The sequence below is a fragment of the Cervus canadensis genome, chromosome 17, assembly GCF_019320065.1.
Source record: "Cervus canadensis isolate Bull #8, Minnesota chromosome 17, ASM1932006v1, whole genome shotgun sequence".
Taxonomy (NCBI): Eukaryota; Metazoa; Chordata; class Mammalia; order Artiodactyla; family Cervidae; genus Cervus; species Cervus canadensis.
The window spans coordinates 12252502-12275769 of record NC_057402.1 but is presented as its reverse complement, the minus strand read 5'-3'; the positions used below and the strand labels follow the sequence as shown (position 1 = coordinate 12275769).

General features: G+C 45.6%; 1 protein-coding gene across 1 annotated transcript in view; it reads right to left on the bottom strand.

Moving 5' to 3' along the window:
• LGMN (legumain) overlaps positions 1-23268 on the bottom strand; it is a 34604-nt gene that overhangs the window by 4855 nt on the left and 6481 nt on the right. The window contains exons 2-11 of the mRNA XM_043489938.1: positions 19667-19834; positions 9564-9661; positions 8372-8453; positions 6924-7009; positions 5703-5778; positions 4987-5049; positions 3643-3709; positions 2661-2779; positions 2485-2574; positions 186-386 (exon numbers count right to left, since the gene is read on the bottom strand). Coding sequence (XP_043345873.1) covers positions 186-386; positions 2485-2574; positions 2661-2779; positions 3643-3709; positions 4987-5049; positions 5703-5778; positions 6924-7009; positions 8372-8453; positions 9564-9661; positions 19667-19804 — 1020 coding nt within the window. The 5' untranslated portion in view covers positions 19805-19834. The remainder of the gene's footprint in view (positions 1-185; positions 387-2484; positions 2575-2660; positions 2780-3642; positions 3710-4986; positions 5050-5702; positions 5779-6923; positions 7010-8371; positions 8454-9563; positions 9662-19666; positions 19835-23268) is intronic.

Genomic DNA, 23268 nt, shown 5'->3' with positions numbered 1-23268 from the left:
GTGTGTCCACTTCACAGCGGGCAAAGGAAGGTTTTGTTTCCCATATATTCCCGTGTGGTAGGAGGAGGGTGACCCCAGAGCTCCGTCCCCTGGTTCCCACCAACACAGAACTACAGTCAGGAGGCAGATGGGGCTCACACATGCTCCCCGGCGAGGCTGGGGCCTGCGACTTCGCCACCACTCACCTCCAGATGCCTGTCGATCTTCTGGACCAGACGCCTGGACTCCCGCAGATCGTTGCTGCTCATCAGCTTCCTTTTCATGATGGTGAGTGGCACCTCGGGGCTTGGAGTGAGGTCAAGGCGACTGACGGGGGGCAGCGAGATGGGAGAGCTAGCTTTGTGTTTCATACCCTGAAACTGCATCAACTTCATGGCAGAGATGGACTGGGGAGGGAGAGAGAGTTGGTTTGAGTGGGAGGAGCAGAGGTGCCAAACGTACCCCGGGTCCTGGAGTCCAAGTTCGCCCCACGTGGTTTCGGGACCACGGAAGGGTCACAGTCACAGCCTGAAAGCACAAGTTCAGTCCTCAGCAGTGGGTGAGGTGATGCATTTGAGCACCTGAAATCCACCGATGATGAACTTTGAAGATGCCTGGCACCCTTTGCAGCAGAACTGCCCCAGTTCCGCTGAGCTTGGGCCAGAGTCATTTCAGCCACGGGTGATGCTGGGTTGTGTCACCACCACCCCCATGCTCACCTGCCTGCCCCCAGTGACAGAAGGAAGATGCAGAGCATCTGGCGGGTTAGAGCTGAGGTCTGAGTCCACTGACATGGGAGAGCCAAAGCCACAAGGGCGCGGGGTGTGGGGTGTGGGTTGAGGGGTGCAGGGCTGACTTGGCATCAGGGTCTAACAAGCAGGCCCGACTGCCTGGCTCTGTCTGCCCACAGAGGTCACTGCAGACTGGATCCCAATTAAGAGGAAAAGAAATGTTGCAAGCAATCATGTTCCTAAACCAAGCAACACTAATCACTAATTACCAAAACACTAATTTAGAAACAGCTCTAAAACAAAAAGTAAAATACGTGTGCATGCTAAGATACTTCAGTTGTATCTGACTCTTTGCAACCCCCCTGGACTATAGCCTGCCAGCCTCCTCTGTCAGTGGGATTCTCCAGGCAAAGATACTGGAGTGGGCTGCCATGCCCTCCTCCAGGGGATCTTCCTGAGTCAGGGATCGAATGTATGTCTCTTTTGTCTCCTGCAATGGCAGGCAGGTTTTTACTACTAGCGCCACCCGGGAAACACAGGCATATATATATAGAAATATAATGCTTAGAAAAGATCCTTCAGGGGACCTCCATGGTGGTCTAATGGTTAAGACTTCGCACTTCAATGCAGGGGGCATGGGTTCCATCCCTGGTCAGTGAACCAAGATCCTGCATGCCAAGTGGCACAGCCAAAAAATCAAAATCCTTCGTACCTCCTCAACCAAGAGCAGACCTGGCCAATGCTGAGAAAACTACAGAGAACAGAAAGCCTAGGGCAGAAGAGCTGCTGCTGGTACCTTCCCCTCCATCCAATCCCTCAACGAAGCCAGGGTGGTGCCATCTTTGACCCTGCCTCCCCCAGATCACCCTTCCCTGGCTTCTCTCCACTCCTCCACTCCACTACCCACCTCTCAAAAGCCTGACTAGGCCCACAGCCTCCTGAGTGCATGTCTCATGGCCTGTGATTGGCGCCAGGGCCCTCCCATCCACACGCTGCCCAAGAAGTGCTAAAGGACTTCTGGACTGACTGGCTCATCAGTTCTTCTAGAAGGCCAACGCTTATATCGAAGGAATTCGGCTGGTGAGCTCTCAGATGGTGGCAGGCCACTGGAGGAGGGCATCTGGTCATACAGACTACTAGGATCACCTCCCCCCGCAATCACCTCCTCTGCACATCCCAAGGGCTGGCCCCACAAGTGGGACTTGAGGCCCAAGCCTTCAGCAGCCACCTAATGTGACTCTGTCAGGACAGCCCTGATGGACTTACCTATTGGACCACCTAGGTCCTTTCAAAGCTGGAGGTGATAAACGTCTCTAATTTAGAGCCTATGGGTCAAGATAACATCCTGCAAGTGCAGGAAGGCTGGACACATCCAGCATGTGGGGTTCCAGGGGGCAAAGCCACAACACTCACAGGATGAGATTATCCGCTAACCTCTCACCAGGCGCTAAGTCTGTGTTTAGCGTTGGGCATGTGCTGCCTACTTGTGCCTCCCAATCACCTTGCGCGCTAGGGCTCTGACCAAGGAGGAGACGGAGACCCAGAGAGGACAGGTAGGTGGCCCAAGCCTCAGAACTTTGTGAGTTTGAACCTGAGTCTGATTCCAAAGCCTGAGCAGACTCTCCAGGACAGAGTGGCCGTGAGAGGCAGAGTCAGCCCTGCCTCGGCCATTCCTCACCTGCCTGGATCCCGGTTCTCTTCACTGGGGGACGAACGTTCCCGGCGAGTCAGCCTAAGACTTGGGTGTTGTCAGGCCTGTGAGGCCCCTACTCACCTTGTTCCCATACTGCATGACATGGCTGGTGTTGGTGTGGGATTTCACCAGCTGGTACTGCTTGTGGAGGGTCTCTTTGGTCAAATCCTCCTGCAAAAGTGAAAACGTTTCAAGCCCTCTGACCATCGCAGCTGACACCTAAGCCTCCACTGAGCAGCCGGCCCCCGACAGCTCACCACGTCTGAATCTTCCATCCAGTTGACACTGTACCAGTCCCCCAGGTACGTGGACCGCTGCTCATCGTAGTAACAGGCATAGGATGACTCCCTGGGGTTGGCAGCCGTAGTTGCATAAACTGCAAGGAATTAAAGATACCTTTCAGGCGTGTTTTATCCTCAGCTATCTGAGGATTCCCCTGGAAACTTGAGTTCTTGCTCCTTTCCTGGTGCAATCAAAGCACATCACCTGTGATCAGCTCAGGGAGGACAGGAAGACCTCCCTACATCCAGCCCTATTCACTCAGTTACAGTAACTCATCTAAAATTAAAGGTAGAAGAAAGGGAAGACAACTGATAGACACATGCTTATTGGGACATCAAGCTGTTTTGGAAAAGTGCTAAAAGATCAGAATCTTGAAGGATATGGACTTCATTTCATTTCCAGAGAAACAGAACATTTACTAATATTAGAGAAACACTTAGGCTGACTGAATCTATGAGCTACCACTTACTATCTAGCTACCATGGACTCAAAGCGATGCTGGATAAATGTCATCACTTAAAATGTAACTCTCCAAAAAAAAAAAAAAAGTGTAACTCTCCCAACAGACACTATCTTTATCCCCATTTTACAGATGGGGATAACTGAGAGTAAAAAAGGATAAGTCATCGGTCCAAGATTAGACAGCCAGCAAACAACACATTACAAAGGACAGAGGCCAGTCCAAAGACTATAATTTTGGACTTAGGTAGCCCTATGAGAACCTGGCAGAGCACCACAGAGCAACATCACGTCACCCCTGACCACTAATCCTCCAGAAGTAGAAGCCCAGAGCTGCCCACAGGTATCCCCCTACTTCTAGGCACCAGGCTGCCCCAGGCCCCTGCTTCTATAAGACACTTGGTTCTTTCCATAGGCAGAATCAGCGAATGTCCAATTGTACTGCAGAGCACGGTGCTCACCCAGCCCAGCTCAGAGGTCAGTGTGCCCACCACCTACCATTGATGTCAGGTGGCAGGTGGTTCATCATGGAGCCAGACTCGCAGGCTTCAATGTAGAACACCATCTAGGAGGCAAATGAGACAAGTGAACTCCCCCTGGCCAGGCACAGACCTCTCACCAAGGCCACTTTGGCTCTGCCCACTCTCTTGACCCATTTCTCAAGAGACTTTCACTTTTAGGAGACATCTGTGCTATAAGAAGCTGCTGCCAGAGGCTACAGATGCTGTTGTCATACAAACCAGAAGGACTCAAATTTGTGTAAGGCTAGTAGTAGTCGTCGCTCAGTCGTGTCTGACTCTCTGCAACCCCACAGACTGTAGCCCACCAGACTCCTCTGTCCATGGAATTCTTAAGCAAGAATACTGGAGTGGATTGCCATTCCCTTCTCCAGAGGAGCTTCCTGACCCAGGGATCAAACATGGGTCTCCTGCATTGCAGGCAGATTCTTCATCATCTGAGCTACAGGGAAGATCCTCGTGTATGGCTAATAAAATAAGATGATCTATTAGCTGAAATAATGCAGGAAAAATGGAGCCATACATGATGCTAAGGAAAACTGATTTTCCATCCAATGCAGGGTATAATTTTCAGGAGCAAAACACGTTACTCACACAAACATGCCAGAGCTATGCAGATTTCATACAGGGTGCAAAAGGGGCTAGCGAGGACCAAAGGGAGAATAAGGTGGTATCTTCCTCCCCATCCGCCCCAGACTGGTGACAATCTTAGAAAGAGCAATCTCCAAAGTGTGGTCCCTGGACTAGGAACATTGTTGGAAAGGCAGACCCTGGGGCTTCCCCCCAGAAGCACTGAGCCAAATGCTGGGGGTGGGGTCCATACTGTGCTTTTTGTTTTTTTAATTTATTTGCATTTTTGACTGCACTGGGTCTTTGTTGCTGTGTGAAGGCTTTCCCTAGTTAAGGTGGGAGGGCTTCTCATTGCAGTGGCCTCTCTTGTTGTGTAGCACAGGCTCCAGAGCGCAGGCTCAGCAGTTGTGGCACATACATTTAGTTTCTCCCAGGCACGTGGGATTGTCCTGGACCAGGGGTCACACCCATGTCCCGGCAGGGGCAGTCAGATTCTCAACCACTGGACCACTAGGAAAGTTCCCACACTGTGTTTTAACAAGATTGCCAGTGATTCTGACCTAACAGCTGAAGCTTGAGAATCACAAAAAAGTTATTCCTGAGAGACCAGAGGTCAAGATTGACGGAAAGGACACCTTTTCAAAAAAAAACACAGCCAATCCAGAGTTAGAAGGCCCATCACAGCACCATGGGCTCTGCTCCCACTGCCTCCCTCATACCCTTTCCCCAAGGCCGCCCCAAGCACTGACATTACCTTTTGGTACATCTTGTGTTCATACATGTAACGGATGGTCTCATTCAGGTCCTTTACATGAAGCTGAAAGGTAAGAATAGGGACACTCAGACCAAACACGTCAAGAGAAACCATGTGCTGGATAACCCACTAATCAAGTCCCAGTGATGCCTTATAAATTCTTATTTAGAAATCCTTAGAGATAATTATGGTGTACAGCATCCCAGAATGTCGTCAAGGGCTTTGTTCACATATTAAAGAGAGGAAGCAGATGTGCTTCCTCTTCACTTTGTCCAGAGCACGCAGGGCTGTGTTCTATGACTGCGTCTCGTGCAGGCACCCAAGTTGAGGGACAGTGACTGATACTGTGATGTCAATAGACATGCAGGGAAAACTTGCCACAAGAGCCGCCTCTGGATAGATTTCAAACTGCTAAATGCAGCCCCATACCAGCTGCACAGAAACCACCCCATGTAATGAAATGCAAACCATGTAATGTAGGACATTACAGACACACATCACAGGTGTACCGCTGACACTGAGGTTTTGTTTCCTGTTCTCCCTGCTTGCCTTTTTTTTGGGGGGGTGGGGAGGGGCTACCCTTCTCAGCTTGTAGGATCTTATTTCCCTGACCAGGGATTGAACCCGAGCCCTTGGCAGGGAGAGTGCAGAGGTCCTAACTATTGGAACCTCTGGGAGTTCCCCACGGCTTGTTTCTAAAACATTAAGAAACTCACATCTTCATTAGGAAACACCAGTATTCCAGTGGCTCCGTGATCCGTGAAGTAAACGAACACGTGGTCCCGGGGGCCACTGCCAAGAGACACACAGACAAGCATGAGAGTCGAGGTGGGCCATTTCCTATTCCTGCCTCCGTGTCTCTGAGAAGTCACTCCAGTCAAAAAACTCAAGAAGCCTGAGGATTACAGTCTCCCAACCATGTAGGAGGAGGAGCACAAGAGACCTGTCTGGCTTGTTCCCTTTGATCCGGCTTGTTCCCTTTGATCCTGCTGAGTGCTACTCTGAACCACGAGGCACATCCCAGAGCCTGGAAGGCCAGGACGGAGCTCAGCAGACAGCCCAGGGAGATCGGGAGAGTGGGGGCCTTTGGCCATTGGGCCTCATCCCAGGCGGCCACACTCTCCTACCAGATATCCCCAAAACGAGTAAGGGAGCCAGGACATGCCACAAAACGTGGTCCTTCAGTTCCGACTGCCCTCCATGGCCCTCGGCCTGCACACAGCCTGGGACGGCCACCGGTGCTCCCTCACCGGAGGGCCCTGTTCCAAGATGGCAGAGATGTAACAACTCACTTGGAGGCAATCTGGTTTATCCGGCTCGAGATGTCCCTCTCTGCTCTAACTCATAGGAACTACCTGAGCACAGGTCTCCCCTCAGATACGAGCGGAACAGCACCAGCTGCCTAGTACCTGAGACTCTGAGGCCATGCTCCCGAGCTCCCTGACATCATGTCAAAATGCGGCATAAAGAGATGCTACATGGGACATCTCTCACCCACAGCCAGCAGGGCAAGCGCTGGGATGAATTTTCTTCAACACGGAGGTTTGCTCTGAACTTATCAATGTCCTCCTCCCACTGGGCTGACCTGCCATCAGAGCACAAGGTCGGCGGGAGGCTGGGCTGGGGGTCCTACAACCTGACTGGCCGCAGAGCTTCACGCAAGTCTCAGGGTGTTCCAACAGACTAGTAGCAGGTTTAAGCAATGGGGAACATTTCATTAAGAATAACGAGGGACACTGGATCATAGGGTTAATTTGTTACAGAAACAGCTGCCAAGAGAAGCCACAGGTTCTGTGCAGGCTGTCAGGACAAAGGTCCCCACGCTGCCATCTCTCACCAGTAAACAGGCCGGAAGCAAGAACGAAGCCTAAATGAATTCTCGATTCTGGAGTACCAGGTCATTCAGAACAAAGGGACAGCCATAAAACAGACGTTACCTCTTTAAGACCTTTCCAGATCCTACGCCCTTCACTGCTTCTGCATCACCTCTCAACACAGCAAGGAAATTCTTTGGGGTGACATCCTACGAAAAACCGGGAGTTGAAATCAGATGCAGCAGTCACTTCAAATCAGTGTGTGTGCTGAGTCTGTAGCAGAGGGCCCAGGCCATGCCCACACACCTCCAAGGCTTAGGGATGAAGGGCAAACACTCTGTCACCAAGAAGACCCAAAGCAAGGTCAGGGTTCCCAGGACATGTGCGTGACCTTGTCTCAAGCATGGTCTGGTCTGTGGCTGATGCCATTCAGCAAGCCTGCCATTTCTTCTTGATCATTATAAAGTACAGGTGGAGAAACCCAAAGATGTCAGTAGGAAGGGACAAATAGCAGAGGAAGAGCATGTGGCCTCAGAGACACAACAAAGATGGAGACGGAAACTTCTGTGCCGACCTTTGCAACTGGCCTGCCTCCTCAAAGGCTGAATCCCAAAAACATCCTTTAAAGGGGACTTTGTAAAATGGATATCTGATTATTTAAAACAAAAAAACAAATTACCAAAAACACAGAGGAAAGAATATAAATCACCAGAAATTCCACCACCTAAATTTTGGACATTTCCTTAAATAAATCTATGGAAACAATTTCACAAAAATGGGATCATCTATGTTATATGAATGATGTATCCAATTTAATTGTTCTTGAATTTAAAAGAGAAAAATAAAACTGGAAGAACCGCTAAACTTCATAGAAATGTTTCTCTCTCATGAGAAATATTGGTTCCTAAAAGATTCCACTGAAATTAAGAAAAAGAGGGTATGAAATCCAGAAGGATAATAAAATTATGGTGTTTTTAAAACTGTGTCAATGTACTGGGTTGGCCAAAAAGTTTGTTTGGTTAATGAATAAGCTGTTCAATAAAGTTCATTGTGAAAATGAAAAATGTCTTTTATTTTTACCTAAAACCAAACAAACTTTTTGGCCAACCCAATATATACCCTCAATCAATTGGGAAGAATACTTTGGAAGTGATATACTATTATAATAATGGTGGAAAACTATCTCAGCAAAATTCAGAGATACTACTTTGCACCAGGGCTGGCATTTGAGAAAGCTAATTTTCAGAAAAGGGCACAAAGAGTTTATAATCAGATTAATGACAGTATCTTAAGAAAATCTGGTATTATGGAAAGAAAACTACTGAGATTTAAAGTATAATAAAACTAGAAATAAAAGATTGGTAGACTACCACTAATACGTTTTTTCTTCTTTCTGCTTTCTTTCAAAATTCACAGAAATTATGCCTCAGGCACAAATCTCAATATAAACACAAAATGCTGGCCAGAAATCTGTCTAATGAGATCCTGATTCCAGAAGTACAAGGAAGAGAGGAAAATCATCATTGAAATGAAGCAGACCCCGCTGGCTCCAACCCCGCGCTCCGCCTCACCTCGCCTGTGTAGTCCTTCAGCACGCCCTGGTACACGTCTGAGCCGTTGGGCCTGTTGATCACAATTCCTGGGGTGGGATTGCTGAAAATCAAAGGATGCAATGAGGCACACAATTTGATGTATCTCTGAAATCTGCATCTTCATAAATATGTTCCGGTTATGCATAAAAGGACTAAACAGTCATGACTGTCACAGACACTTCTCATCACCCACCCAGGTCCCCAACATGGTAGTGGTTTTAGTAGCCCGAGGGTCTTGGGGCCCCACAAGTCCTGAGCTCCTAGCCGGAGCAGTGAAGGGCTAAGCTCTTCAAACTGAGGACAGGAACCCAGGCCCCCATGTGCCTGGCCTCCCGATGGACACCAGCTTGCATCTTGGAGGGGAGATCTCATCAAGAGATCTCTCAGAGAAAAACTACTTTCAGAGAGAGAACAAAAAACAAGGCTTTCATGCAAGAGCTTAGGCATTAAAGCTCAGAATGGATTAGGAACCATCATGTGATCACTGGAAAGGGCACAGTTGGGAACTGAGGAGCTGGGAGACTAGAGCGGGTTAGAGTCATACCCATACCTGCTGCTGCTTTTTTTTTTGGCAGTGGGGGAGGAAAGGGTGAGCCACTTGGCACATGGGATCTAGTTCCCTGACCAGGGATTGAGCCCCCTGCCCAGAAGCTTGACGTGTTAACCAGTGCACCACCAGGGAAGTCCCCGATACCTGCTATTTCTGATCTCCTCAAGAAATCAGATAAGCAGGCATGAGAGAACGGTTTGTAAAATTAAATTCAGCAATTTTTTAAAGAAGGAAATACGTATAGAAAGAAGGGTGTGAGGATCTAAGCTACAAAGGAGCCTCCTGTGTACAGGCCTCCGGGGCGCCCCGGCGCAGAGGTCAGGAACAAACGCCACAGAACCTAGTGATGAGTTAGTTCTCCAAGCCGAGAGGGAACTCATGCTTTAAAGCTTGCAAAGCCCGAACCTCAGCACCTTCACTAGCATTTGCTATGTCCTTGTCATTGCTGGGTTCCACCAAGTTATGGTCAAAGCTCTACATGAAGTAGGTGGGTGGAATTTCAGCTGGGAGTCAGCTTACATTCTAATGTTAGGCTGCCCATCTAAGAATTCCTGAGAATCTGTATTTTTTTAAAACGCCCTGAAGTTCCTCACCATCAAGTTCAAAGGCCTCAATACTCACTCTTCAGAGTTGGCGATGTCGTCATACATCATCACGATGATCTGTTCATCAGGGATCCCATTTCGGTGAACAATCTGGTATGCATGGCACGCATCCGCCTAGGAGAAGGGGTTTTGTCAAGTGTTAGATTTTGCCCAGAAGAAGCCAATTTGGGAGTTTTCATGAGCAACGTGTTCTTTCTCATGGAAGAGGTGCTGTGTCCCAATCCCTACTGGTCAGGTATTTAAATCAGTTTAAAACACATTCACTTACCTTTTTCAGTTCAATTTTTAAAAATCCACCCTTCACCATAAAACTCTCATCAGGCAGTTAGTGTAATATGTGGACTACACTCACTCACACACACACACACACCTACCACCACCACATCTACAGGAAACAAGGGCTTTTGAAAGTCCTGAATAAGTTATTTTCATTTTCCACACCATAGAAAAGGCTCCTGAAAGCACTGATTTAGGGCTGAAGAACAGAATGACAGAATGATAAACCAAGAGATTAAAAGCTTAGCGGTTAGTTCTGTATCACACAGGATTCTTCTGGTTCCAGTAACCCTAACCGCCACAGTTGCTGTTCAGAGAACTGAGTGAAAAACTCAAAAATTCAGCTCAGGAACTAAAATGAGGAATGTGTTCTTTAGTTTAAAAAAAAATAACAAGGGTGACCATAGTAAAGGTAAAAGAAAAACTTTGCTAATGAGATTCCTTGTCCATAAAAAGGTCAAGACAATTTTTGCTTCCTTTTTCAGATGATACAGACTACACTCCATGACATGGAAATCATTTGAGGACAAAAGGGAAAAATGTTACCTACCTTTCTGCTTTTATTTAATTATGTCTTTCCTAGGGCAGAGCATGAAAGAAATACCATGCCCAGTTACTTGCCTCTCTAAAGAAGAGGGCTTCAGAAACTGAATGTCCACAGATCATGTTCTAAACAGCTCTTAGCAGAGCAACTGAAATAAAGCTCACACACCACCAAACCCAGCATTCTGCCTGTAGATGTCCCAAACAAATGGACTTTATAGCAAAAATGGGTGCTCAAAATACAGTTGCTAAATCTTGTATGGGTGAGTCCAAGACCTGGCATTCAAGAGCTATTAGATGAATAGATAACTGAATATGAAAACATACATTTATGGACTTGCTCTACTTGCCAGGCACTATGCTCAGACTTTCTATGTACCATCTCATTTAATTCTCATCACACCCCTCTGTGACAGTGATTCCCATTTCACAGTGAAGTCGTCAAAGCTTAGAGACGGGAGGTGACCTGTCCCAGTCACACAGCTCAAAGTGAAAGATCCCAGGCATTCTGACTCCAGAACCTGATCTTGCTTTCAGACAATACAGAAAAATAAACTGTCTGATGTTCATATAATGGGAGTACCATAAAGCTCACACAAATGGAATACCTAAAAATGAATGAAATACAAACCATGCTTCAAGATACATGAATCTCAGGAACATAATGAGAAAAAGAACAAATGCTAGAAAAAAAAAATTCACTATGATTACATTCATATAAAGGTCAAAACAGGCTATAGGAAACATTACGTTGTTTAGTTAAATACCCAGATGGTAAACTCTAAAGTGAAGTAAAAGAAATCTAAGGAACTTGCCCTTTGGCAGGGTCAAGATTAGACCAGATAGGGGACAACGTACTAGCAATTTTCTTTTTCTTCAGTCGGGTACTGAGAGAGTCAATTCTTAGGTGGGTTGATAAGCAGTCCAGGGGTCCCCAAGGAGAGAGGGGTCTGGAATTCTCAAGGAGGAGAAAAGGACAAAGGTTTTTTTCCTCTACATTCCTTAGTCTTAGCCTCAAGTTTTCATCTTTAAGCCTGGAACTGATGATTACACAACAAACAACTCAGTTTAAACTCTGTACTAAGGATTGTACAACAACAATGTATCCTTCTTGAGGACAGTTTCTCCTTCCTGAAAACCTGGCTAATCCTGTTATCTTAAAATGTAAATTATGAAAAAAAAATGTAAATTATGGGAGTGGGTCCAGTAAGATCTTTACAACCTCCAGACATTCTTTTGATTCATTGTAATAACTAATTAAAAGGTATTTAACTCCATTGCTAACACTAGCCAGGAGGTACTCTTTCTGCCCCCTTCTGATGTCTCTGTCAGAAGCTTTCTCTATCTCTTTTATACTTTAATAAAACTTTATTACACAAAAGCTCTGAGCGATCAAGCCTCATCTCTGGCCCCAGATTGAATTCTCCTCCGGAGGCCAAGAATCCCGGAGTCTTTCGTGGCTCAGCAACAAACCTTTCAGTACAAAGTACATAGGTATTCATTTTCTTATTATTCTTTACATTGCAGGCACATTATATAGATATTTGTTTTCTATTGCATAAGAAAAAAAATCAAACAAATATTATGTCAGATTTAACCTTTTCAATGAAACTGGAGCGAGCAGGCACACCCACCCATTCACCTCAGTGCAAACCAGCCTATTATTTATCTCTCCTGTTAGAGACACCATAAAGCAAGCTCACCAAAAAACAAAGCCAACTTAAGAATAAATTTAGCAAAAGAAGAGTAAGACTTATACACTGAAAATTATAAAACTGCTGAGGAAAATTAAAGAAGATCTAAATACACAGAGAGATATCTTATGCTCATGGATCAAAAGACATTACCACCCTTAAACTTTTTAAAAAACTAGCTCAGTCAGTAAAGAGTCTGCCTGCAGTGAAGGAGACCTGGATTCAATCCCTGGGTCAGGAAGATCCCCTGAAGAAGGAAATGGCAACCCATTCCAGTATGCTTGCCTGGAAAATCCCATGGACAGAGGAGCCTGGTGGGCTGTAGTTCATGGGGTCGCAGAGTTGGGCATGACTGAGCAACTAACAACACCAGTGGATAAGACTTCACACTTCCAGTGTCTCCACTGCAGGGGGCATGGGTTCAATCCCTGGTTGGGGAACTAAGATCCCGCATGCCGTGCAGTACAGACAAAAGATAAAAAAAATAAAAATAAAATACCTCTCCTCTCCACCTCAAAAATTTTTTTTAAAAACTGATCAGCAGGGATTTCCTCAGAAATTGACAAGATAATGCTAAAATTTATAGGTAACTACAACAGTAAAAATATATACATATACTGAAAAAGACAAGAAAGCTGGAGAACTTTAACTTCCTGTTTTCAGAACTACCCTGGGAAAGGAGAATCTTATCAACAAGTGGTGCTGGGAAATTCTGGATATCTACATGCCACAAGACGATCTTAGACTCTCACCTCACACCATATATGAAAATTAACTCAAAATGAATCATACTTAAATGTAAGTGCTAAAACAAAATTTTATAAGATAACACAGGAGAAAATCTTTGAAATCTTGAACTGTAATTGCACAGATGTCATAGATATGACACCAAAAGCGTGGTCTATAAAAGAAAAAAAATGATAAACTGGACAACAACAAAACATAAAATTTTAGTGCTTCAAAAGACACCAGTCATAAAGTGAAAAGATAAGCAACAGAGAGGAAAATGTTTGCAAAACACATATCTGAGAGAGGACTTGTATGTAGAGTATGCAGAGAACTCTTGTACCTCAGTAAAACTGGTTCAATTAAAAACAGATAAAAGATTTATATAAACATTTCACCTAACCAGATATACTGATAAGCACATAAAAAGATGTTCAGAATCTTTACTTGTTAGGGAAATGCAAACTCAAACCACAATGAGCTACCACTTCACAGCAGACAGACAATAACAAGTACTGGTGAGGATAATACACCAGAAAGCTTCATCTACTGCTTGCGTGAATGTAAAATGATGCAGCCATTTTGGAAAATAGTTTAAGTTTCTTTAAAAGTTAAGTATAAATTTACCCTATGACCTGGGAATTCTACTCTTAGGTATCTGGCAGGAGAAACAAAAACATTTATCCACACCAAGATCTATACTCAAATGTTCTTAGCAGAATGCTTCAAATAGGCAAAAAAAAAAAAAAAAAGGAAAAAGGAAACAACCCAAATATCCATTGAGTGGTAAACAGACAAAATGTGATTTAACCATACAATGGAATGCTACTTGGCAATAAAAGGAATGAAGTACTGATATGTGTTACACAGATAAAGTTTAAAAACATGACCTTAAGAGAAGCCAGACACAAAAGATCACATTTATACTCCATTATACAATATGTTCAGAAAAGGCAAACTCACAGAATTACAAAGTATACTAGTAGTTGCCTCCAGCTGGGGACTGGAAATTGGCTCAAGGGATCTTACTGGGGAGATGGAAATGTTCTAAAACTGATTTATGGTGATGTTTGCACAACTTGCTAAATGCACTAAAACATCACTAAACACTTAAAATGGGTGAATTATATACGATCTGTAAAATACACTTCAATAAGACCATACATTTTAGAAAATATATTCAGCCTATCCTGTTAGTGCTCCCCTATGCTCCTGGGCTCCTCACCACCGCCCTGACAGGCAGACTCTTTTTGACCAGGTCAGGTAAGGGCTCAGGGCTTCCACCACCACGCCTCATGCTCTGCCTCCACACACAGAGGTCTCAAGCCAAGCAGTGATCCTCTCCTGGGTCCCTGGAATTACTTGCTTTCCTCCCAACTTACTCAACTCAAAAGGGCTTTCGGTCAGAGCCAAGCACTCACACCCAAAAGAAATAAAAAAGTAAGGCTAAGCCAAGTCAAGTGACTTGGAGACAATGCTAAAGGTTACTTCAATGACTTTCCTGCAGCATAGCTTATCTCTGTGCATTTTTTCCCTTAAAAACAGAAATGCCATAGGAGAAATGCCACGTGAGAGGAAGGTATTGAGCAAGACTTGACGTAAAGGGCCGAGCTCTCTGGGCCACTGAACAGAGACTGCTGACTCAACTCTTAGCGTAAGGAGCTCCGATGGGATTGCTGATACATCCCATGATTTCCTGGTGGAGGACTGTCCAGGCCACTGATGATGCCGCCCCATCTCAGGCCAACTGTAAGCTAACTAAGGGCAACCAGCCCACGGCAAAGGCGTGTTCTCGTCACTGCCAAGGGGTCCACCTTCAAGCCAGGCAGGGGCTGGGAAGAGTTCTCATGGGCTGCTCTTTGAGAGGAATATGTATAGTACCCCTTCCTGGCACATGCTCTGAGCTCTGCTGAGGCTAAACCCTGAGTCTGGGCATTGGGTGGGGGCAAGGGGGCTGCTAACTCAACTGGTAAAGAATCCACCTGCAATGCAGGAGACCCCAGTTCAATTCCTGGGTCAGGAAGATCCACTGGACCCACTCCAGTGTTCTAGGGTCTCCCAGCTAGCTCAGCTGGTAAAGAATCTGCCTACAATGCGAGAGACCTGAGTTCGATCCCTGGGTTGGGAAGATCCCCTGGAGAAGGGAACGACTACTCACTCCAGTATTCTGGCCTGGAGAATTCCATGGACTGTATAGTCCAATGGGTCACAAAGAGTCAAACACGACTGAGCGACTTTCACTCACTGAGCCCAATACCACCTCAGATTTTCCAGAGGAGAATCAAGAGGTTTGGAGTGAGATTACATCATTTGTTCAAACCAATACAGCAGATGATGGAAGAACAGCAACTACACCTGGGGGTCTATGCAAGTCCCGACCGCCCTGCCCAGCACCTGGCTTGTACAAGGACAGCCCTCCCAGGCTAACTGCATTCCCCCAATTCAGTCCTGCTCAACTCTGCTCTCCATCTGTTTCTTTTCCTAAAATATAAAAGTGATACTTTGTAACAAGATGGATTAACTATAAAAACATTATGGGGAGTAAAAGAAGCCAGACACCAAAGTGTGTACATTGTATGACTCCATTTATGAAGTTTCTGGAGAGAGCAAGACAATAAAGATGGAAGGCAAATCCTTGGGTGCAGGAGGCTGGGACGAGTACAGGCACGGGGGAACGTTCTAGAATGATGGGCGTTCCTAAAACTGAACTGTGGTAACATTTGCACAACTGTCTGAATTTACTAAAAATCACTGAACTATGAGATAGGTGAATTGTATGGCATGGAAACATACCTCTTCAATAAAGCTGTTTCTAAAAAGTGGTAGTTACATACACCCTTAAATATATAAAGTGAAAGGTGGTCATTCAGAAGTATAATGACTCCCACTAGACCCTCCATCACCGTATCTTTTCCTCCCAACTGCAACATCTACAAGTTTGGGACTTCTCCCTCTCCCTTCCGGCCTCCTCTTGGACCCATGGATGCTCTTAAGGAGGCTCCTGAAGCCTTCCCAGGAAATGGTAGCGCTCCCTTCCTCTCTACCACAGCCCCCAGCTCGAGACCAGCAGAGGTGAGGGGGCATCAGCATCCTCCCAGCTCCTCCCTCACCTCTTCTGTTGCCAACACTCCAGACCTTCTCCTTCAGATCCCCACTGCCCAGTGGTGACCTCAAAGCTTTCCTCAAGTCCCCTGCTCCCAGTGACTCCTGGCTCACATCTCCTCTCCTCCCAACACCCCCCCATATCCCAACATCCTCCTGATGGCTTGTGCAAGGGTGAACTTCACCTTCAATCCACTCAGTTTTCCTTCTCAATGCACTCTGATCTCTATACTGAAAGAAACCTTCCTCTAGTCCCATTCCTCCCCTGGTGACCTATGTTCTTCTTTCCCCCCCTCACAAGCCTGTCGGAAGAACAGCCAGTACAGCATCCCTTGTGTGGTTTGCACCAAAGGACCTCTTCCTCTGTCATCCATGCATCAGAGTCTGGCTCCTGCTTCCGCCACCGCAAGAACCTGTCCTCCAAGACCTTCCCAGCCCACACTCAAGATGCAACATATCCCACTAGCATCACCCCAGACCCACCAATTCCCTCACTGCCATCCATTCATCCCAGCCACAAGTGGAAAACAGAGAAATCCAATTCAATATAACCAACGTGTTAAATAACCATCATAAAGCATAGAAGAGCGCTCTGCCACGAACTAATTGAGCCCAGTATACTAATCTTCCCTAAACAAATTTGTGATAACGAGTGCTATGTTCACTCAAGGAAAACGTAAACCTCAATAAAAATGTAAGTTTAAAAGTCTGTGCAGGAAAAAAAAAAGTCTGTGTAGGTTCTACGGGAAAAGTTCTTTCAAATGCTCTTTTTGTTTCCCCCCACACTTTGAATTTTTTATTTTGTATTGGGGTGTTAACTGGCTACACCTCAAATGCTCTTTTAAATGCTCAGTCTCCAAAGTCAAGACAGCAAGTGTTGACAATTAGTCAAGGAGAGAACTCAGGCGGCAGGGATATGAGCCGAGGCCAACCATGATTCAGCAGCTACGCTTCCTCTGCCCAGCTTTAGCACCAGCATCTGCCCTTCTTTAGGGACAGAAATTTCAGTCTGTGGCCACTTCTTTTTGCTTTACTTGCTTCATTCCATTTTGATATATATGAAGTAGTTTACCCAGGGAAACTAGCAACACTTTAAAAAAATTTCCTGGGAGCAAAGGGTAATCGGATACCTATACTGAATAATGTTCAACCAATACATGCTTTTTAAAGTTAGTTGTATAAAAACCAGGGGGTCTGATGAAGCAGCCAGTCTGCTATCAGTGACCCGTATTTAACGCCCCATCGTTCCGACGCGTGGTGAGAGGCAGAGGAGAAGATCAAGATGGGTGGTTACTACTCAGATTGCTCCTCTTTAGCTGGGTCAGGTCTGTGTGCTGCGCTTAGTCGCTCGGTCGTGTCCAAGTCTTTGTGACCCCAGGGACTGCAGCCCGCCAGGCTCCTCTGTCCATGGGATTCTCTAGGCAACAATACTGGAGTGGGTTGCCATGCCCTCCTCCAGGGGATCTTCCCCACCCAGAGACTGAACCTGGGTCTCCCGCATTACAGGCGGATTCTTTACCATCTGAGCCACCATGGAAGCCAGGGTCAGGTCTGGGTTAAGTATTAAAAAGGTATCATGCTGCCAATGAAAATAACTTTTTAATCAAGCCAAATTTCCTATTCAGCTAGCATATAAAAAGCATTCAAGAACGAAGTCATTCAATAATCATCAAATTACAGAGCTGGTAGAGAGTTCACCTAAACCAACCCCCATTTAACAGATTATGAAACTGATATCCCGGGAGGGAAACACACATGAGGCAGCCCTGTTAAGCAATCACAAGCACAGATGCTAGGTCTAATCTGGCAGCCACTGGCCACACTTGGTGACTGAGCATTTCAAAGGTGACTAGTTGAAACTGAATGAGTGAGTGAAGTCGCTTTTTGCGACTCTTTGCGACCCCGTGGACTGTAGCCTACTAGGCTCCTCCATCCATGGGATTCTCCAGGCAAGAATATTGGAGTGGATTGCCATTTCCTTCCCCAGAAAGTAAACATAAATAGGGAAAAAGAACTGGGCCAACTGCACATAACCCCACAGTGGGGGTCAAATGAGTTCACTTGTGACTGCCTGTGCATCTCGTCTCTGAGAACTGAAAGATCCAATGAGTTTTTTAATAACAACTTTATTAAGGTATATAATTCACATATCATACAAGTGAACCTTTTAAATATACAATTCAGTGGTTTCTAGTATCTTCACCAAGTCACGCAACCATCACCATTCTCTAATTCCAGAACCTTTTCATCATCCCTAAGAGAGACTCCATACCCATTAACGGTCATTCTCTGTTCCCTCCTCTGCCTACACCTTGTCATCTACTAATCTACATTCTGTTTTCACAGAGTTTCCTATGCTAGACTTCCATATATAAATGGAATCCTGTGGTCCTTTGTGACTGACTTCTCTCACTTAGGATAATGTTTTTAAGGTTCAGCCATGTTGAAGCATGTATCCAAACCTTGTTCTCTTTTATGGCCAAATAATAATACCTTGTGTGGAGAGACTATACTTTTTGTTTATACATTTATTGGACACTTGGACTGTTTCCACTTTTAGGCTAACAAGAATAAAACTGCTATAATCATTTGAGTACAAGTTTTTTGGGGGGACATACATATTCTTTTTTTTTCTGAATATATACCTAAGAGTGGAATTGCTGGGGTCACAGTTATTAACCTTTTGGGGAACTGCCTGACTGTCTTCCAAAGCAGTTACACCATTTTACATTTGCACCTGGAGGCTGCACTTTTAATGTATTTACAAATGTAGATTCTTTCCTCTGTAATTTCTGCCAGGCTGATTTGCTGAGAGTGCCAGGAAAGATGAGTAGGAAGGGGTGAGGGCAGAGCAGCAGGGTAGGGGTGTGGCGGGCAAGAAGACTCATGATGCTGCTTCCAGAGTCCTGTCTGCAGCTATGCGGCCTCACGCGAGTCACCTCCGGTCTTCAAGTCTCAGTTTCCTTATTTATTAAAATGAAGGCACTAGGCCAGTAGGTCTCAACTAAGGACATGTAGCAAAGTCTGGAGACAATTTTGGTTGTTACAGTGGCTGGGTGATGCTCCTGGTACCTAGAGGGCAGAGGTAGGGATGCTGCTAAACATCTTACATGTGTAGGACAGCCCCCCAACAGTAAAGAATTACCTAGATGGACCCAAGCGTCTACAGTGCCAAGGTTGAGAAACCCTGCATTAGACTGAGGTGACCACATACGGGCCATTTTGAGGAACAGCCAAAATGGTTTCAGAAATGGCTGTACCACTTTATAATCCACTCAGCAATGGGGGCGGGGGTGGAGTGGTGAGTTCCATTCTCCACATCCTCATCAACACACTTATTTTTGCCAACCTAAGAGGAACATCTGTTCTACTTCTGGTTGCTGGGGGGAAGGGATAGTTAGAGAGTTTGGAATGGACATGCACACATGGCTGCATTTAAAATGGACACCCAGCAAGCACCTGCTGTCTAGCACAGGGAACTCGGCTCAATGTCACGTGGCAGCCTGGATGGGAGCGGGGTTTAGGGGACAACGGATACCTGTACATGTACGGCTGAGTCCCTTTGCTGTTCATCTGAAATTATCACAATACTGTTAATCAGCTATACCCCAATACAAAATTAGAAGTTTAAAATAAATAAAATCTTGATAGCTTCAACTCCATCCCAAAGCAAAACCAAACCAAAAAACAATAAATAAAAAGCCTGTTCTAATAACAATGTCCAGGATTGTTAACAGACCGCCAGTGTCATACAGGAGAAGATGAGTCATTTTCTTACCTGGTGCCTATAATTGTACCAGCCATTTGATCCTGCGACAATCACCACCCAGTGCTTGCCTCCATCCTCAGGGTCATCCAGGGGAACAGCACCAGTTCCCAGGACCAAGCTGAGCAACATGGTGACTTCCCAAATCATCCTGCCCCGTTGGAGTTCCACTGCAGAAATCTAGGAAGAAAAAGGCAGAGTCAAGCGAAAAAGGAATGACAAAACCAGAAGAACACTACTGGCCCCTAAGACAAGATCACAGAAAATGGGTCAAACCTCCCTGGAGTGGAGCAGGGGGTTGCCCATAGCGCCCCACCTTCACTACGGGTTGAAGTTAGGAGAATAAACCAAAGAATATTGAGGAAGCTCTTGGGGCAACTTTTTAAAGTTTTTGTCACAACTTGGAATACGGAAAACAAAATTCACTAACAAACTTCACTGTGTTGGAAAAATATCTACCACATACTATGAACTGTTTTAAGAAAAGAACAGACATATAATGTGTGCATAGCAAAATGTGGAAGGCAGACAAAATCTAACAGTAGTTATTCTTGAGTGGTAGATAGGTAGAATTAAGAATTATCTTTCTTTTTGTCTCTCTTTACTACAAATAATATATATTACTTATACAACAAAGTTTGTAAAAATTCAACATACACTTGATGTAAATACTGAGGGACAATTTATGCGTGTGAGCTATCTGGGTAAACTATAGTCTAACACTGGCAGCCCAAATGAATGTCTTTGTATAATGCTTACAACCCATTTACATTATTCTGTACAAGAGGCTGGGCAAACATTTTAATCCTTGTTTTACTGGATGGGGAGGTTGAAGCAAGAGAGAAGTGACTTACCCAATATTCATGGACAGTCAGCACTGGCCACAGACCAGAACCCCTGCCTTCTGAATTCCTGGTCCACCCTTTCTGCTACATGGTTCTGCATCTCAACACTTTATTCTTAATGAGCTACATGCCCAATTTTACACTTCACGGCCAAAACTTTAAAGAGAGTTTTAAAGCACAAAAGGCAGAGCTAAGGCCGAGTCCTGGCCACCCTGTATTACTCAGACAAGTATGCTGTTTTAATGGCCTGTGTCCTGACTATGTTATTTTTAAAAAAAGCCTTCCTATGGCAGAAGCCAGGCCTGTCATTCTGAGATAAGAGGAAAAACAGTCGTTGAGACGTAGGGACTCAGAACAGAATAGTCTCCAAGGCTAACCTCTGCCTCTGATGCTTTTTGACAAAACAGTGCTCATTTACTCATTCATTAATGCATTCACTCATTCATTCACCCACTCAGTCAGAGTCTCCTGAACTCTGACCCTGCCAGAAAAAGCACTGGGGGTTGGGAACGCAGTAGGGACAAGACGAAGCCTCTGTCCTCATGGACTGCAGAGCCAGCTAAGGCATGAAAGAAGTCTAGGAAACCATCCTCAGCATCTGTGCCTAAGACTGTGCTAAACCTCAAAATCATGGGATTTCCCCCCAAGTGAAAAAACAGGAAGCCCTGAGTCTGGTAAAAGTTTTAAAAAGTAAAGGCACTTCACTTTTTTTTTTTTTTTAAAGTAAAGGCCAGCACTTCTCCAAGTTGACTATACGCTCAGATTGCCTGGGGGGCCTGTTAGAAGGCGGAGTCTGACTCAGTAGGCATGGGCAGGGCCTGAGACTCTGCATTTCTGACAAGCTCTGGGTGATATCCAGGACTACACCCGGCCGCAGTAGGCCTCTTACTTGACCCTGGCAGGCTCTAGTCAGCTCTGCCCAGAAGCCCAGCTTCCTAGTCAAAGAAACTGTACTAAAAAAAAAAAAAAGAAAAGAAACTGTACTACTCTATCCCCGGATGACTTCTCCCAGGAACTCAATTCTTCACGTGTAAGAATTAAGAATCTGAGGTGGGGGTACTTCCCTGGCAGTCCAGTGGTTGAGACTCTGAGCTTCCAATACAGGGGGCAGGGGTTCAATCCCTGGTCAGGGAACTAGGATTCTGCATGCCACACAGCATGGCCAAACAACAGAAAAGAATCTGAGTTGGTGCTAGATCCAGGTTTCTTTAGCTCCACTACAAAGTCATGGATGCACAGCTAGCTAGCTAGCTCAGTCATGTCTGACTCTTTGCGACCCCGTGGACTGTAGCCTGCCAGGCTCCTCCCTCCATGGGATTCTCCAGGCAAGAATACTGGAGTGGGTTGCCATTTCCTTCTCCAGGGGATCTTCCCGACCCAGGGATCGAACGGGTAACTACAATAACGTGCCCCAGATTTGTTTCAAGATTGTCTTGAAATGGTCAAGGTGAGTAACAGATGAGGGCAGTGGACTTCCCAGGCCACCCAGCCCCGGAACCCACTGGTTTATTAATATGTCACTGTGTAAGAGAGGATGTTTTCTCATGTCCACTTGACCTTCCCAGGGCTCACCAAGGGATAACAAAAGGGGAAGTGATACAAAGGTATGAAGCAGCAGCAGTGAGGTCAGGCAAGAGACAGTCAAGCTCCCACCCCCAGAGCTCTGCAGGGGCCCCCACACTGGGCGGGGAGGTGTGCCAGTGATAGGGGAGGTCATGCAACCAGCAGCCTCCCAGGAAGCCTTCTCTTGGGGCAGGGGTCAGCAAACTCTCTGTAAAGGGCTGGAAAGTAGGTATTTTCAGCTCTGCAGGTCACGTCATCCCCATCGCAACTCTTCAGCTCTCCCACTGTATCACAAAGCAGCCACAGACATACAGAAACCAGTGAACATGGCTACAATCCAATCAGACTGAAACAGGCAGTCTCTGTGGCCTGCCCTCAGGAGCCAGAATGTGTTCTCAGCCCACATGGCAGGTACAGTCTGGGGTTTTTATCATCTTTCATCATCAGTCATAAAATAGGCTCTCTGGTTTGCATACCACTCTTTCTGAGTGTCTATCATGTGACTCAATCCTGAAGAGGCTGATCTGTCCGGAGGCACTAGTGCCTGACTTCTTCCTTTCTTTTTTGTCTTTTTTGTGTGTGTGTGTGCCTCAGGGCATGTGGGATCTTAGTTTCCCCTGACCAGGGGTGAAATCTGTGCCCCAAGCAGTGGAGGCTCAGAGCTTTAGTCACTGGACTGCCAGGGAATTCCCCCTTTCATATTTAAATAAAATATACTAGAGTCAATGGTTGGTCTGCCTGAGCCACAGAATAGACACCACCAGCTCAACTGCCTAAATCAGCAAACAAAAAACACCACCAGGTTGTTTTTACAAATTCCAGTTTACCTTCCATTCTTCTACTAAAACACTAGCAAGTTACTCCTCGGTGAGGGAAAGTACCTTATTCATATACAAGGGACATTTTCAGAGTTAACATTTGGCGATTTTCTTGTCTTTTTTTTTTTTATTATTAACACAGAGTTGTGGTTCCTTGAATACAATGCCAAGTTACAAGCCTCACCATGTGACAGCGATTGGGAAATGCCACTTAAAAAACCCAAACACTAATAAGTTGGGAAACATATGGGGCCTGGGGTGAAGGAAAGATGTGAAGTAATACAATCCTTCCATCACCCTGAGCAATGAACATGTCTCAAAATTGCAGGTTTCAGATGGAAATTTCATGGTCAGCACTATTCTTGACAAAGTCAAGAGCAGGAAAACA